This window comes from Culex quinquefasciatus, chromosome 1 (genome assembly GCF_015732765.1).
Source record: "Culex quinquefasciatus strain JHB chromosome 1, VPISU_Cqui_1.0_pri_paternal, whole genome shotgun sequence".
NCBI classification, from domain to species: Eukaryota; Metazoa; Arthropoda; class Insecta; order Diptera; family Culicidae; genus Culex; species Culex quinquefasciatus.
Genome location: NC_051861.1, coordinates 17,207,323 through 17,220,757, shown reverse-complemented (window position 1 = coordinate 17,220,757; position 13,435 = coordinate 17,207,323). Strand labels below are relative to the sequence as shown.

Genomic DNA, 13,435 nt, shown 5'->3' with positions numbered 1-13,435 from the left:
TCGTACTTTGGTCACCCACCGCCCAACAGCTGAGTGCAAGTGAAATGAAGAAAGTCACTGTTGACAATGTATTGATTCATGTCGGTCAGTTGCTGCCCGTGTGACTTTCGCAGAAAGTGCAGTTGCAATTTACGTTTGACGACCATTTTTTCATGTCTGTTTGCTTTCGGACTTGACAATTAATGGCGGAAAATCTCAACAGAAAAATTATTTTTGTCTATCTATGTAGTGGATAATAATAATTTCAATTGGGTACTAAAGCCCTATGTCAATTTTTATGTACAACGGTAAAAAACACGATTAAAACCCATTTCTCTTCACTTTTTTTCATTTTAATGCAAAAAAAAAATATTGACAAGACAACATTTTTTCGATGGATCAACTATGTTCTCCTTGGAACGAGCTGTCAAGTAGGAACTTTTCTGTCAAGAAGGACCGCGAGGTTAATTTTTCCAAATTGATTTAAAAATCCATTTTAAACTCTTTGGAATCGTACAAAGGGTCGTTGTACTCAGAAAAATAAGCTTTATCGCGGAAAACAATAATATCAGCAATCTAAGCTTCATTTTAGGACCCAATTGTGCGTTTCTCCTTGGTATTGTGGACACACAATTTTGGTTTCGAATAGAAGAAATATTATTTGGTTCAATGTTGTCTCGACTCGTCTGATCCTACGATACGGCCAACGAATTAGCGAAGGAGAAAGAAAAACTGGTGACGTGTGCGTGTTACACATTTACTCAATTTCACACGAACAAACTGCTTGGGATACCTTCAGGTTTTTGGGGCAGTTTCAACAAAACCTCCCACTGTATACAAATTGTTCGGACTAAAAATATCACAAATGTTCATCGTCAACGTAGCATGACATAGAATGTAGTGCTGTGGTCGTCCAAACATAAACGGTCAATTGGTGGGATGTTTCTGAATTATTGTATTATTGCTGTACAAAAAGAGGGGTGCATCATTGAATTTGTCGTGGGATACCTGATGAATGCAACCTCCTAAGGCTTCACAAAAATTCAGCTTATTCTATATTCAGCTATATTTAACACTAAAATTGTCTGTTTATTTTTCAAAAATATTGTATACCGGTAACTAGACAGATTGAAAAAGGGCGTATGAGTGTGATTGAAACACAGGTGTTGGCTATAAGCTGGAAAAATATGTATTTTTTGCATTTTTTTTTTTGTTAGAATAGTTTGAGAAAATAAACATCTAAAGCTATTGAACGATGAGGCATGAAACATTATTTTCCTGCAAACCTCGGTTATAGTGGGGATCTTGAACATGGTCAACGCACAAGCAGGTCTCGTTTCGGCTCCCACGAGGTGTGGGTGTCCATTCCGTTCTTCGGGAAAGGTTGGGTTAAAAATAGCGGTAAGATAATAAAGATTTGCTCATCTTGATGGTGCCAAACCGGTGCGATGCATGAAACCTTTGGCACATTACGGTATGAAAAAATGTTTGGTAGTCCAGAAATTAGATATGATTGCTACTTATTAAAATCAATACTTCGAGCCAAACATTTCATTAGGGCACAAAACCAAAACGTAAACATTCGGGATTATTCCACTATTCCATTCATTAGTACACTCCCTACATGCCCTCCAAGAATCAGATTGATAACAAAGAATTTCCTATTGAAAAAATCAAAAACACAAAAGGGCACATAACCATGTTCACGGCAAACTAAAAAAAAAAGTTCAAATGTGCCCTTTTATTTTTCGTTAGGTTCTTGTACTTGAGGAACTTTTTGTGTTATAAAGTGAACTTTTCATACACTAATTCACTTAAAAAAATTCACTTCAAAAAAAGTTTGGTTTACTTTTCACCAAGGATTTCTGCAGAGAAAAACCTCGTCAAAAAACAATATTTCATACGGTCCCACGGCTGCTGTTTAGTATGTAGAGAATAGGACACTTTTGAAGAATTTTTATGTTTCACATACCTTATCTACACTATTCAATCACAAAACTTCACCAATAACCAAAATTTCTACTGAATTCCTCATCATTTCTAACTAAACAAAAGGGCCCGTAAACATCATTTAAAACAACAATCCGGTGACAGCGCTTTAGTGCCCTTTCAGCTCTCTTCGAAATTGCATTTTGAAAGGGCCCATTATGAACAACAGTTGGAAAGTTAAAAGGGCCCAATAACGATTTTTTTTTAAATTATGAGTTTTATTGCGAAAATCAACAAAAATTAAGAAGCATTTAAGCGGAGTTAAGGATAATGATGTGTTTTATCGTATCATCAGTAAAAATACCATCAGTCAAGCTTCTTTTTAAAATAGGAATTGAAACAAGTTGTCCACTTTTTGCAAGCGATTTTCTCGAATCGCGGTTTTTGGTTTTGTGCCCTAATGAAATGTTTGGCTCGACTTTTAAGGATTGTTTTTTTTTTAAAGCAAGATTCTCAAAAGCCTTTTTATATGTTTTACTTTTGAGTTGAAGAGTTGCCGTTTATTGCTTATTGAATAACTTATTTTTTGAGAAATATTGAAAATATACTCAAAACATATTATTAAATGAAAAATTAAATTTGTAATCAAAAGAACTATATTTTTTCGATCAAATGCACCGACGTCTTGCACTTCAGCATGGTTTCATTCACATTGTTTAACCTAAAACGTTGCTGAATGTGGCGTTGCAAAGAATTGAAACCAAGAAAAAATAAATTTTACAATTGTTTTCTTATTCAACTTCAACTTAAAAAAATCTATGTCCAAAAAAGAAAATCGTTTATTTAATTTTGTTTTCAGGAAAAGCCATTCCATGTGGACAAAATTTAAATTGAAGTTTCGACAAGAATTTGGTTTAAAAGTTTTTTTATATTAAGAACATGGTTTATTTTTGATTAAAATCAATGTTTTCTGAATTGTCCTAATCGTAACCTACTTTACTGAAAGCACCAAGTCGATCAGAAGTTTCTTCTCGAGATACAGATACAGATTACGGAAAGAGTTGCTCGTTACAGATCACTCACTTTTCCGTGCATTATCTTCTAATAGACAGAATAAACATTACCTTCTTCTTATAAGACAGGTTACGTGAGGATTTGATTGATCAGCACCTGAACCTGGGGCCAACCTGAGCCAATATTTTGGCTCCGACAAACCACGAAATCTCTCGATCTGAAGTGATCGTATTTTGTGCGACTCATGTGCATTTGGACACACTGAAGAAATAATATTGATATAAATCAGAATTGTAACAAAATCAGATAAATTGCTGCACGAAAAACTGAAAAATTAATAATTTTCTTATCTTTTATGAAATTCATACTGAAAAAGCTTTCAGTGCTCGCACGATCCACCTTATGCACACAGCAAATGAAACGTTCACACAAACCAGAAAACGAAATTATTTCTGTAAAACTTTTTGGCTGCGGCTGCTCTATGTACTATTTTTAATTTTAGATTCGCTCGTTCGCTCTTAGTCACCGTGAAGGAATGAGAAATTTCGTGCGTTTTACGTGCGCGACTCAATGTGTTGTATATATTAGAGGGGTTTTTACACTGCTTATTTATGCAAGTTCGTAGATCGGGAGGATATTCTCGACGATTTGGAACACTGAAATCCGATTTTCCATACAATATTAAGTCAGATTGCAGCAGTCGAGCGAAAATTTGTCATGCCCATCCACTGAGGCGTGTAATTCACTTTTCAAATAAGCCAGAAATCAACCTCCTCTAAAAGGGACACACTCTGGTCTGCCCAACATTTCTAGGTTGTTTGCTAATTTGTAGCGCCGCAACGTGTGTCGAATTTCCGTTTGAAAAAAAAAACCCCAATGAATTGGAAAAACAAGTGGGTGTCGTCCATTTTTTGTGGAACACACTAGCGCTGTACATAACCTCAAAGCGTGAGCAGCAAATGGGGCCCACAATATGCGAAGGCAAAGTTTAGTTTCCAGAAAACTGCGAAAGATTATTTTTAGAGACAAACAGCAACTTTTTTTATTTATTTTTCCGTTTTCTTGCTCCGGCAGCCTTGTTGAGAACATGCGTTTTCGAGCGTTTTGCTTTTTTTGAATACGTTTTCAATTTCACATTTTGCAAACCATACTTGTTTTGGCAATATTTTCGTGTGTTGGCAATTTATTTCTACAGAGGTGCCAATAATTGAAAACATTAAATTAGAATTAATTATTCAGGACTAAATAAATTGGCAAAGAATTAAAAAAATATTAATAAAAATAAAATATTTTTTCAGAGCTTTATACAAAGTTCTTTGTCTTGTTGGTCATGTAGAGACATAACCACCTGCACCTTTTTTATTGTAAAATATATAACACTCAAATCTCGGTGGTACTCCGATGGTTTGACATAAACTTTTATTTAGAATTTTAATGTATGCAAAAAATTGTTGTCGCATTGTGCGGATTGGACCAATACTTTGGACCTGTTTTGCTCAATATTTAAATTTTAAATGGATTCTGGACTATAAAGTGACCGTACCGCAAAATTTTTTCGTTTTATATTTTTCTTCTCTATTTTTTTGCGTTTTATAAAAATTTGTTTTGTTTATTTTATTTCATAGTAAATATTAAGCCTATTCTTCAACCTAGCGTTGCAAAATTTTGCTTACCTACTATGCTTACTTTTTATAATTTTTTTAGACACTTTTTCGATGTTTTGCATGTTTTAAAAATTTGCGCTGTAAAATTTAATAATTATCATGATAATTTTGAAAGTAAAGTGAGATTGGGTTTTACAAATTGGGTACTAAAGCTCTACATAAATTTTTATGTACAACGGTAAAAAACATGATTAAAAACCATTTCTGATCACTTTTTTTCATTTAAATGCAAAAAAAAAAAAAAACAATTGACAAGACAACTTTTTTTTTAATGGATCAACTATGGTCCCCTTGGAACGAGCTGTCAAGTAGGAGCTTTTCTGTCAAGAAGGACCCAGGAAGGTGCTGTGTCCTATCCCTCGCCTAGACCAGACCAAAATCCATGATAAAGCTGACAGACCAAATCTGTCAGACCAAGACTGTCAGACCAAAGAGCAAAAAGTAAACAATCTTGGTCTTCGACATAGGTGCACACAAATCAACAAAAGAAAATTTGAAAAAGATTTTATTTTTCCAATTCAATCACTGGGTTTGGACTGCAAAATTGAATGGACGTCAGAAAATGATTAAACTGTGCGGCGTCCTGTACACCGACAATTGAATTAGCAGTTAAAAGCCTTATTCTTCCACTTTAATTTTTGATCGCGTTTTCGGTTTACACCTGAAAAATCTTGAAATTATTTATACGGATTTGTGATTCCTCTCTTTCCACCATTCCCTTGGAAGGACCGCGAGGTTAATTTTTCAAAATTGATTTAAAAATCAATTTTAAACTCTTTGTGGTCGTACAAAGGGTCATTGTACTCAGAAAAATAAGCTATATCGCTGTAAACAATAATAACAGCAATCTAAGCTTCATTTTAGGACCCTAAAATAGGATGCTATGAGACGCGGGTTCGATTCCCGCCTTATCCACTGAGCTTCTATCGGATGGTGAAGTAAAACGTCGGTCCCGGTTTCTCCTGTCTCGTCAGAGGCGCTGGAGCAGAAATCCCACGTTAGAGGAAGGCCATGCCCCGGGGGGCGTAGTGCCAATAGTTTCGTTTTTGGAAGAAAAAAAAATCAAATTCGGTCACTTGGTAAGGGTGATTTTGTTTTCTGTGTACCAAAATCATGCACAACATTTACCAAAATCACTCAGTTTTCGTCAAAAAATTGGCAAAGTCAAAAAAAGAAGTAAAATTTTCAACCCATACATTTTCTAAAATTTAAAGAGTTGTTCTTTCCAATGCTTTTTAAAATCAAAAATTGGTTGAAAAATGATTTTTTGGAAATTTTTTGAATCGAAGCCGAATCCGAAATATTTACTTCATTGGACGTAACACGAGAATTTCCGTTGTAACTTTTCAAAAAGAGCGTAAAGTTGGATGCAAAAAAATAGGCTATCCCTTTTGCTTTGGTGACAGTTCACTTTAATTTACAGTTCACTTTAATGCACTTCGGAAGAAACCGGTCAAGAAAAATTTCAAATGGGCAGCAGCGGTAGCGAAAGCAAGCCAGAGAGGGTGAAGAAAAGCCCCAAATAACGTTCCCTCTCTTTTGTCCTGCCGTTCGTAAAGCTGTTTCTTGACCCCCTTTCTTTCGAAGAGCATACCGGCCCTGAGGACCAATACGCATCTCCCAAGAAAAGAAGTCAAGAAATGGCTTTACGGCTAGTAAGAGAAATTTGTGAATGACCCCTAGACAAATCTACAGGCATGTTTAAAATAACTCAGTTTTCGTCAAAACCGAGCGTGCTCAGAAATGAGTAAAGGGGCCATCTGTCAGATTTGAGTGAATTCGTATTAATTTAACAGACGTAACATTGCACCCTTACCAAAAATCATGATTTTTTGAGTTCCAAATCCCACTTTTCATACGAATTTTTCAGTTCAACCCATTTAACCATTTGGTTGTAGTACCTGAACTCAAAAAATCGTATGAAAAGTGGGATTTGGAACTCAAAAAATCATGATTTTTGGTAAGGGTGTGGACTGAAAAAAACGTACACGCACGTTTAAAATCAGCCAGTTTTCGTAAAAACCAAACCTCCTCAGAAATGAAGATGCCCATCTGTCAGATTTGAGTGAATTTCACTCAGAATTCCACGAAAACTGAGTGATATCTGTGGTGATATTATTCCAGATCTGAGTGAAGTTCACTCAAATCTGTCAGATTCCCTTTTTACTAATTTCTGAGTAGGTTCGGTTTTAAAGTAAACTGAGTGATTTGGACGTGCGTGTACGAAAAAGTGGGAAAACAAACTCAACCAAGTGCGATTTCCAGTTACAGTGTATGAGACTCGTTCTGACGTAATTTGGTCGATGTTCTGGCAACTGTCGGAATCCCTTTCCTTTCGGCGTTTCTTTGACAGTTCTCTACGACACGCGCGATTCATGTAAACAAAAATATTGCACGTTCGTATATGGCCATCGGATTTTTTTTTCTAAAACTTTATTATAATTTTGTGGATTTACGATGAAAGAACGCGTCATATCTATCAGCGAAAAGACCTTCGTCCAGAAGGCGGTACTGGAGTCTGTGGTAAGTGTTACGACCGGAAATCCCTCTGAATCAAACCCTAACCTTCGTCGGTTTTGCAGCGAGTTGACGGTCGTTCGTTGGACGAGTTCCGTAAGCTCCGGTTAAACTTCGGTTCCGAGTGGGGCAGCGTACATGTGTCGCTGGGAGAAACGCGTGCTGGCCCAGGTCAGCTGTGAGGTTGTTACGCCGCGGGCAACTCGACCAAATGAGGGAACGCTGTTTATCAACGTAGAACTAGGTCCGATGGCAGCGCCCCACTTCGAGGCTGGCCGGATGTCCGAGGTCGGTGTGCAGCTGAATCGGATCCTGGAACGAGCTATTAAGGACTCGGGGTGCGTTGATTTGGAATCGCTCTGTTTGGTGGCGGACGAGAAGGTATGGAATCTGCGGGTGGACATAAACGTGTTGAACCATGAGGGAACGTTATTGATTGTGCTAGTATTGCGGCTTTAACGGCGCTGGCTCACTTTAAACGGCCGGATGTTAGTCTCAATGGTGAGGAAGTCGTGATACATACGATTTACGAGCGGGATCCCATTCCGATCGGCATCAACCACTTTCAATCTGCGTCAGTTACGGAATATTCAACAAAGGCAAACTGGCCGTGGCTGATCCGACGTATTTGGAGGAGCGAGTTGCGGAGGCGAAGATTGTCTTCGGAATGAACTCGTACGGGGAACTTTGTGGAATCCACCTGGGAGGGATCACACTTACAAGTTCTGATCTGTTGCTGAAAACGGCGGCCAAGGGTGCCAAACGGGCCCGAACGATCGTGCAAAAAATTAAGGACGCCATCCAGGAGGACACCGAAAAGCGGAAGAAAAATATTCCAATCGGTTTTAGCGAGTGCATTCGCTTGAACGAAATCACCGCCCTAGCCCAGGATCGGCTGCACATCCGGTTGAAGCGATTTAAGCTCGACAAAACCAACCAGGACGACGCCGATGACCAAGAAGAAGATGAAGCTCCGGAAGTGGAGAGTGAAATTGACGAGGCAGCTGAACAGCAAGATAATGGAGACGACCAGCCGGCGGAAGAACCGATGGAGCAGGACGAAAGTATCGTTGAGGTAGCGGAGAATTCGGCCGTGCTCATGCCAAAGGTCGCAAGCGAGGCAGCACAGTGGATTCCGGAGGAGGATGCGGTAGAGGAACTGACAAAGTCGGCCGCTAAAAAGAAGAAAAATCGCAACAAGAAGAATAAGAAGTCAAAGGAAGCGCTGGAACGGATGAACGTGGTTCAGGTGTCCAGTGACAGCGAGGAGGAAACGATGACACTGACGTCGGAGGATATCAATCGGTAAGGAGAATGTAAGGTAAGGATGAACTGGTTGAATAAAAGTTGTCTGCCAATAGTTAACTGTAAGATAATTTATCCGAACATTTCCTTTTTTATGCTGCTTACTCTAAATGAAAAAAAAAAAAAATAAAAAAAAATAAAAAAACAGGCGTCTACAGTCTGGAGACGTTGTACTGCAGAGGTGCTCAAACTTTTTGAGCGCCGGGCCAAATTTGAAGTTCACATAAGCTTGCGGGCCAAACATGAAAATGGTTTATCTTCAAAAATAAATAACGTTATTTCAAACTATAAGGATGTAAAATAAATATAATATATAAATAAGCTCGTCGCCTTCGTGCTAAGTTGTCGTATGTGCATTTTGGTCCAAATTGAGTTAAGAACGCAATTTTGTGCAGCTCACAATGCCTCATATTTGACCTTCACAGATCCCCAAAATTCGATTTCAATCCTGAGATATTCAATGAAAACAAAAAAAGCTTCGAAAATTTGGGTCACTTTTTATCAGGGCTGTGGAGTCGGAGTCGGAGTCGGAGCCGGAGTCGGTGGAGTCGGGTCTTTTTGAGGACCTGGAGTCGGAGTCGGAGTCGTCAAAACTCGAACAGCTGGAGTCGGAGTCGGAGCCGGAGTCGGCTAAATTTTATGAGCTGGAGTCGGAGTCGGAGTCGGAGCCGAAGATTTCTGAAAACCTGGAGTCGGAGTCGGAGCCGGAGTTATCTTAAATTCAACAAAAAATATGTTTTTTTATTGTTCAGTATTTCCTATATAACAGCTTAATTTACAAAACAATTTTTATTTTTAATTGATTTATCAGATGCCATTATGTATTTGAAGCTTTTTATTGTGATTGAAAAGCTCTTATTGTGTTATTACACTATAATCACTAAATGATAACCTCTTACTCAAGTATGTAGTATCATATTTCAAAAAATAATAAAAAAATATTGGTTATGTAGTCAGACTATATATATGTTCCCTTTCAATTCAAATTTGACCAAATTTCATCCAGTTATTTCTGAAAAAAGTACACACAAAGTCATCTTTTACCCCGATAGTGAATGTCTTAGAGGTTTTAAGCTAAATCATTTTTTTTGGAAAAAATTACGAGGTACAAAAAAAATTATAAATAGTAATCACTGTTTTTGCACATCGAAAAAGAGTCACTGACAGTTTAACTTTTGTAACAAATAATCAACGATAATAACAATCTCTTACTTGGAACTCAACATGCGCATTTTGTTTATAACTGAGTACAAGAAAATCAAAGTGTTAACAAAAAATGTCAAAAGAAGTTGCAACAAATTTGAAATAATTATTGATTGTTGATGTTGATGTTGATTTTAGGTAAACTATTTTGATATCGTTGCAAATTATCGTTTAACAAATCTCAAGAATTCAGTACAAAAATGAACTAATACAAAAATGTATAGAACAAAATATAGGATTTTAATTTATTTGTCAAATATTATAAATAAAAAACACAGAACCAAAATATTATCAACTGGTACGAATTTTCTCATACTGTATGACGGAAGGTGATAATCATTGCAAATCAATGTACCTTAAAAAATTAAATATTTGTGACCTAGAAAATATTTTACTTGTGGATATTTGTTTTTTATTATATTTTAAGTTTTTTCATATATTTTGATGGAGGCGCAAGATCATCCATAAAGCTTCGTTTTAGGTTAAGATTCACGAAGTATCGTGCACCTCCTTTTTAAAGTATATAAAATTTTTAAATTAAAATAAATCAAAAATTTCCAGGTTAAAATATTTTCCATGTCACAGATATTTGAAAAGGACATTGATTTGCAATAATAATCTCCTTCAGCCATGGCGTGATGTTCATGTACGTCTTAACAAAAAAACAAAAAAAAGTTTCGTTTAAAATTGTCATTTAAAAAAGAAGGTGCCTGTCACTGTGCTTCTTACAAATGTCAGCCTGAAAGTAAGCAAATTGAATTTTAATGTTCAATAGATCATTAAGGATAGATTTCTTTTAGTTATTCATTCAAAAATAAAAATTTAATATTTAAATTTATTAGCTTTGAAAAAAATATTTTCAAATTTGAGGTTAAGCAAGTAAATCCAAATTTACTTACAAAACTGTTCATTTCAAAATGCCTCTAAAACTGAAGATATTTTTTGATTTCTGTTTCCATAACGTATAAAACTTGTAACCTAGAAACTTTTTTCCGTTTATTTACTTTACTTTACTTTTACTTAACTTATTTTTCTTGAGAAAAACATGACGCTTAGAGAGTATTTAAAAAATCCTATTTATCAATGTTTTAAAAATAATTAACTAATAATAGTTAACTAACTTTTTTTTTTTTTTGCCAACCTCCTGTGGCCGAATGGTTACGGGTTTCGCCTCATAAGCGGAAAGTCATGGGTTCTTCTCAGGGTGGCAGCCTTAGGTTTAAGTTCAGAGGTAGCAGCAACCGTATGAGTATAAAACGGTTGCTTCACGTGCTCTTCTAGCATGTGATCAATCTTGGGATATTCCTTTGCGCCTCTTCCCAAAATACTTTCCTCGTGTCTTCGCATGTAAATAATGCCCAGCCGATCGGTATTGCACTGCAGTCCAGTCGCTTTGTCCAGATCAGAGCAAAGGGAACACCGCAAAAGTAGCACCGCAAAAGACAATTGTCTTTGCAAGACCCCGCGCGGCAAATAATAGCTGCTGGGAAGAGCTTGAAAAATGACACGAAAAATTGTCACCGCGGTTCTAGCGATACATAGCGCACAAGGCACAAGGAATGGAGTTTACAGCATCTGGATGGAACAGCACTTTTCCTCTCAATAGGAACTGTGTTATAGATCTGGAAATGCTTAATAACAGTAAAAATGGGTAACACGATACAATAGTCCTTGTAATCAGGATTCCGTGTCTTAATACTCAAACAGAAAAAAAAAAAACCAAGCCGAAGTTTATGCAATAATTGAATGTTTGCACATTTGCTTTAAAAGGAATTATAGATTTGCTAATATTTGTATCTTTTCTGACAGCTTGGCAGCACTGAATGCTCTGAAAGGGTATACCTGCAAGTCAAGACTAGTATGGGAAGGAATCTATTTACTAAGGCAATTATCCCAAAATAACGCGGTTAATCTTTACTGGGTTCCTGGGCATTGTGGAATTCTAGGAAACGAAATAGCGGACAGTCTGGCAAGGAAAGGATCTGATGCCGACTTCATTGGCCCAGAACCTTTCTTTGGTGTTCCAGACTGTTCTCTAAAAATGGAGCTCAAACGGTGGGAAATATCAACAATACAATCTATTTGGAATTCTACCGATTCTTCTAGACAGGCAAAAGATTTATCTTTCCAAAGAGAAACTTTCTCGAGAATTACTAAAACTAGACAAAAAGAATTTAAGGGTGATCGCTGGTTTATTAACTGGTCACTGTCCATGTAAATATCACTTATTCAATATGAGGAAAATCCCAAACGCAATTTGTAGATTTTGTAATATTGAAAATGAAACATCAGAGCACCTGCTTTGCAATTGCGGTGCCCTGACCCAAAGTAGAATTTCATTTTTCGGAAAAGGGGTCTTACAGCCCTCCAATATCAATACATTCCGTCCTAGTAGGGTGATAGACTTTATAAAACAAGTCGTACCTAACTGGGACAACACGCAGTAAACAGGAGCTGCCTCTCATCGTTCCATGATGTTGGGTTAACCTGATTTGCTATAAAAAAAGGGTCACACCACAATATTCCTCTAATTGGTCGCAGTGGTATCAAGGCTCAACAAAAAAAAAAAAAAAATAACTAACTTTTGAAACATTTAAAAACATGTGGAGTCGGAGTCGGAGTCGGAGCCAACCATTTGTTGAAAGCTGGAGGCGGAGTCGGAGTCGGAGTCGGCTAGAGTTGGTAGGCCGGAGTCGGAGTCGGAGCCAACCATTTGTTCAAAGCCGGAGTCGGAGTCGGAGTCAGCTAATCTAAGAAAGCCGGAGTCGGAGTCGGAGTCGTTTGAAATATGGCCCGACTCCGCAGCCCTGCTTTTTATACATTAGATAACGAAAAATTAAAATTTTCAACAATTTTACTTACTTGATCCATTTTCCAACCTGCAATATATTGCAATTTGCATGCATCAACCAAAAGTTTAAGATGTACAATAATTTTGTAGAAAAAAAATCCACGATCTGGTCACGACAAAGTACTGTTTTAGGATTTTCTGAAAGGGCACACAATTTTGAACCAATCTGCATCAATAACTTAAAAGCGATGAAAATGCAGATAGATGTTTGGGAGATACAAGCCCTCAGTTGGGCCTCAAAAATATTAACGCGTTCACGTTTATTTAAACGTTTAATGGACGCATTAACGTTAATTATTGACGTTTAAGAGCACTGATTTGTTTTCTTTTAATATGTATAGTAATGCAATAATATTAATATTAAGCTTCTTACATATAATATTCGCCAAAACATGCTTGCTTATGCGTTCTAAAACCAGCAGTGCATAATGCAAGTAAAGTCCACACATTCGTGCATGTGTTCGTGAGAGCCTTGTTTGTGAAGCAGTGACGAAGCCGAACACGATGTTTCACCCCCCCAAACAAGTCGTATGCAGGCTTGCCACAAATACAGATTTTTCAGCACAGGCCCGAAACACAAACGATTTTTTTTTACTGTTAAAATAAATTTGAGCAGTTTTTGTTAAATTGGCCAAAAAGATAAACATTATTAGCATCTTTTGGCATGTTCAGTTTTTGGTAAGAATATTATTCTTTAAAGTTATACTCGATTGAGTGTTTGGTATGTGCCAAAAAAATCTGTATTTGTGGCAAGCCTGGTCGTATGAGCAGGCTTGCCACACGTACAGATATTTTTGGAAAAACATTTTACAAAAACTAAACAAGTAAAAAGATGCAAAAAATGTTTATCTTTTTAGTGCAGTTTACAAAAACTACTCAAGTGTATTTTAACTGTAAAAATAATTAGTTTGAGTGTTTGGTCTGTGCCAAAAATATCTGTACATGTGGCAACGCTGCGTATGAGAAGAAGCGT

General features: G+C 36.9%; 1 protein-coding gene across 1 annotated transcript; it reads left to right on the top strand.

Annotated features, from left to right (window-relative positions):
* The first annotated feature begins 6,929 nt into the window (after positions 1–6,929).
* On the top strand, positions 6,930–8,464 carry LOC119765382 (exosome complex component rrp45). The gene is given in 5 exon segments (XM_038249130.1): positions 6,930–7,109; positions 7,169–7,260; positions 7,262–7,521; positions 7,524–7,667; positions 7,670–8,464. Coding segments are annotated over 5 exon segments (1,305 nt in total). The 5' UTR covers positions 6,930–7,043; the 3' UTR covers positions 8,413–8,464.
* Positions 8,465–13,435: the final 4,971 nt, after the last annotated feature.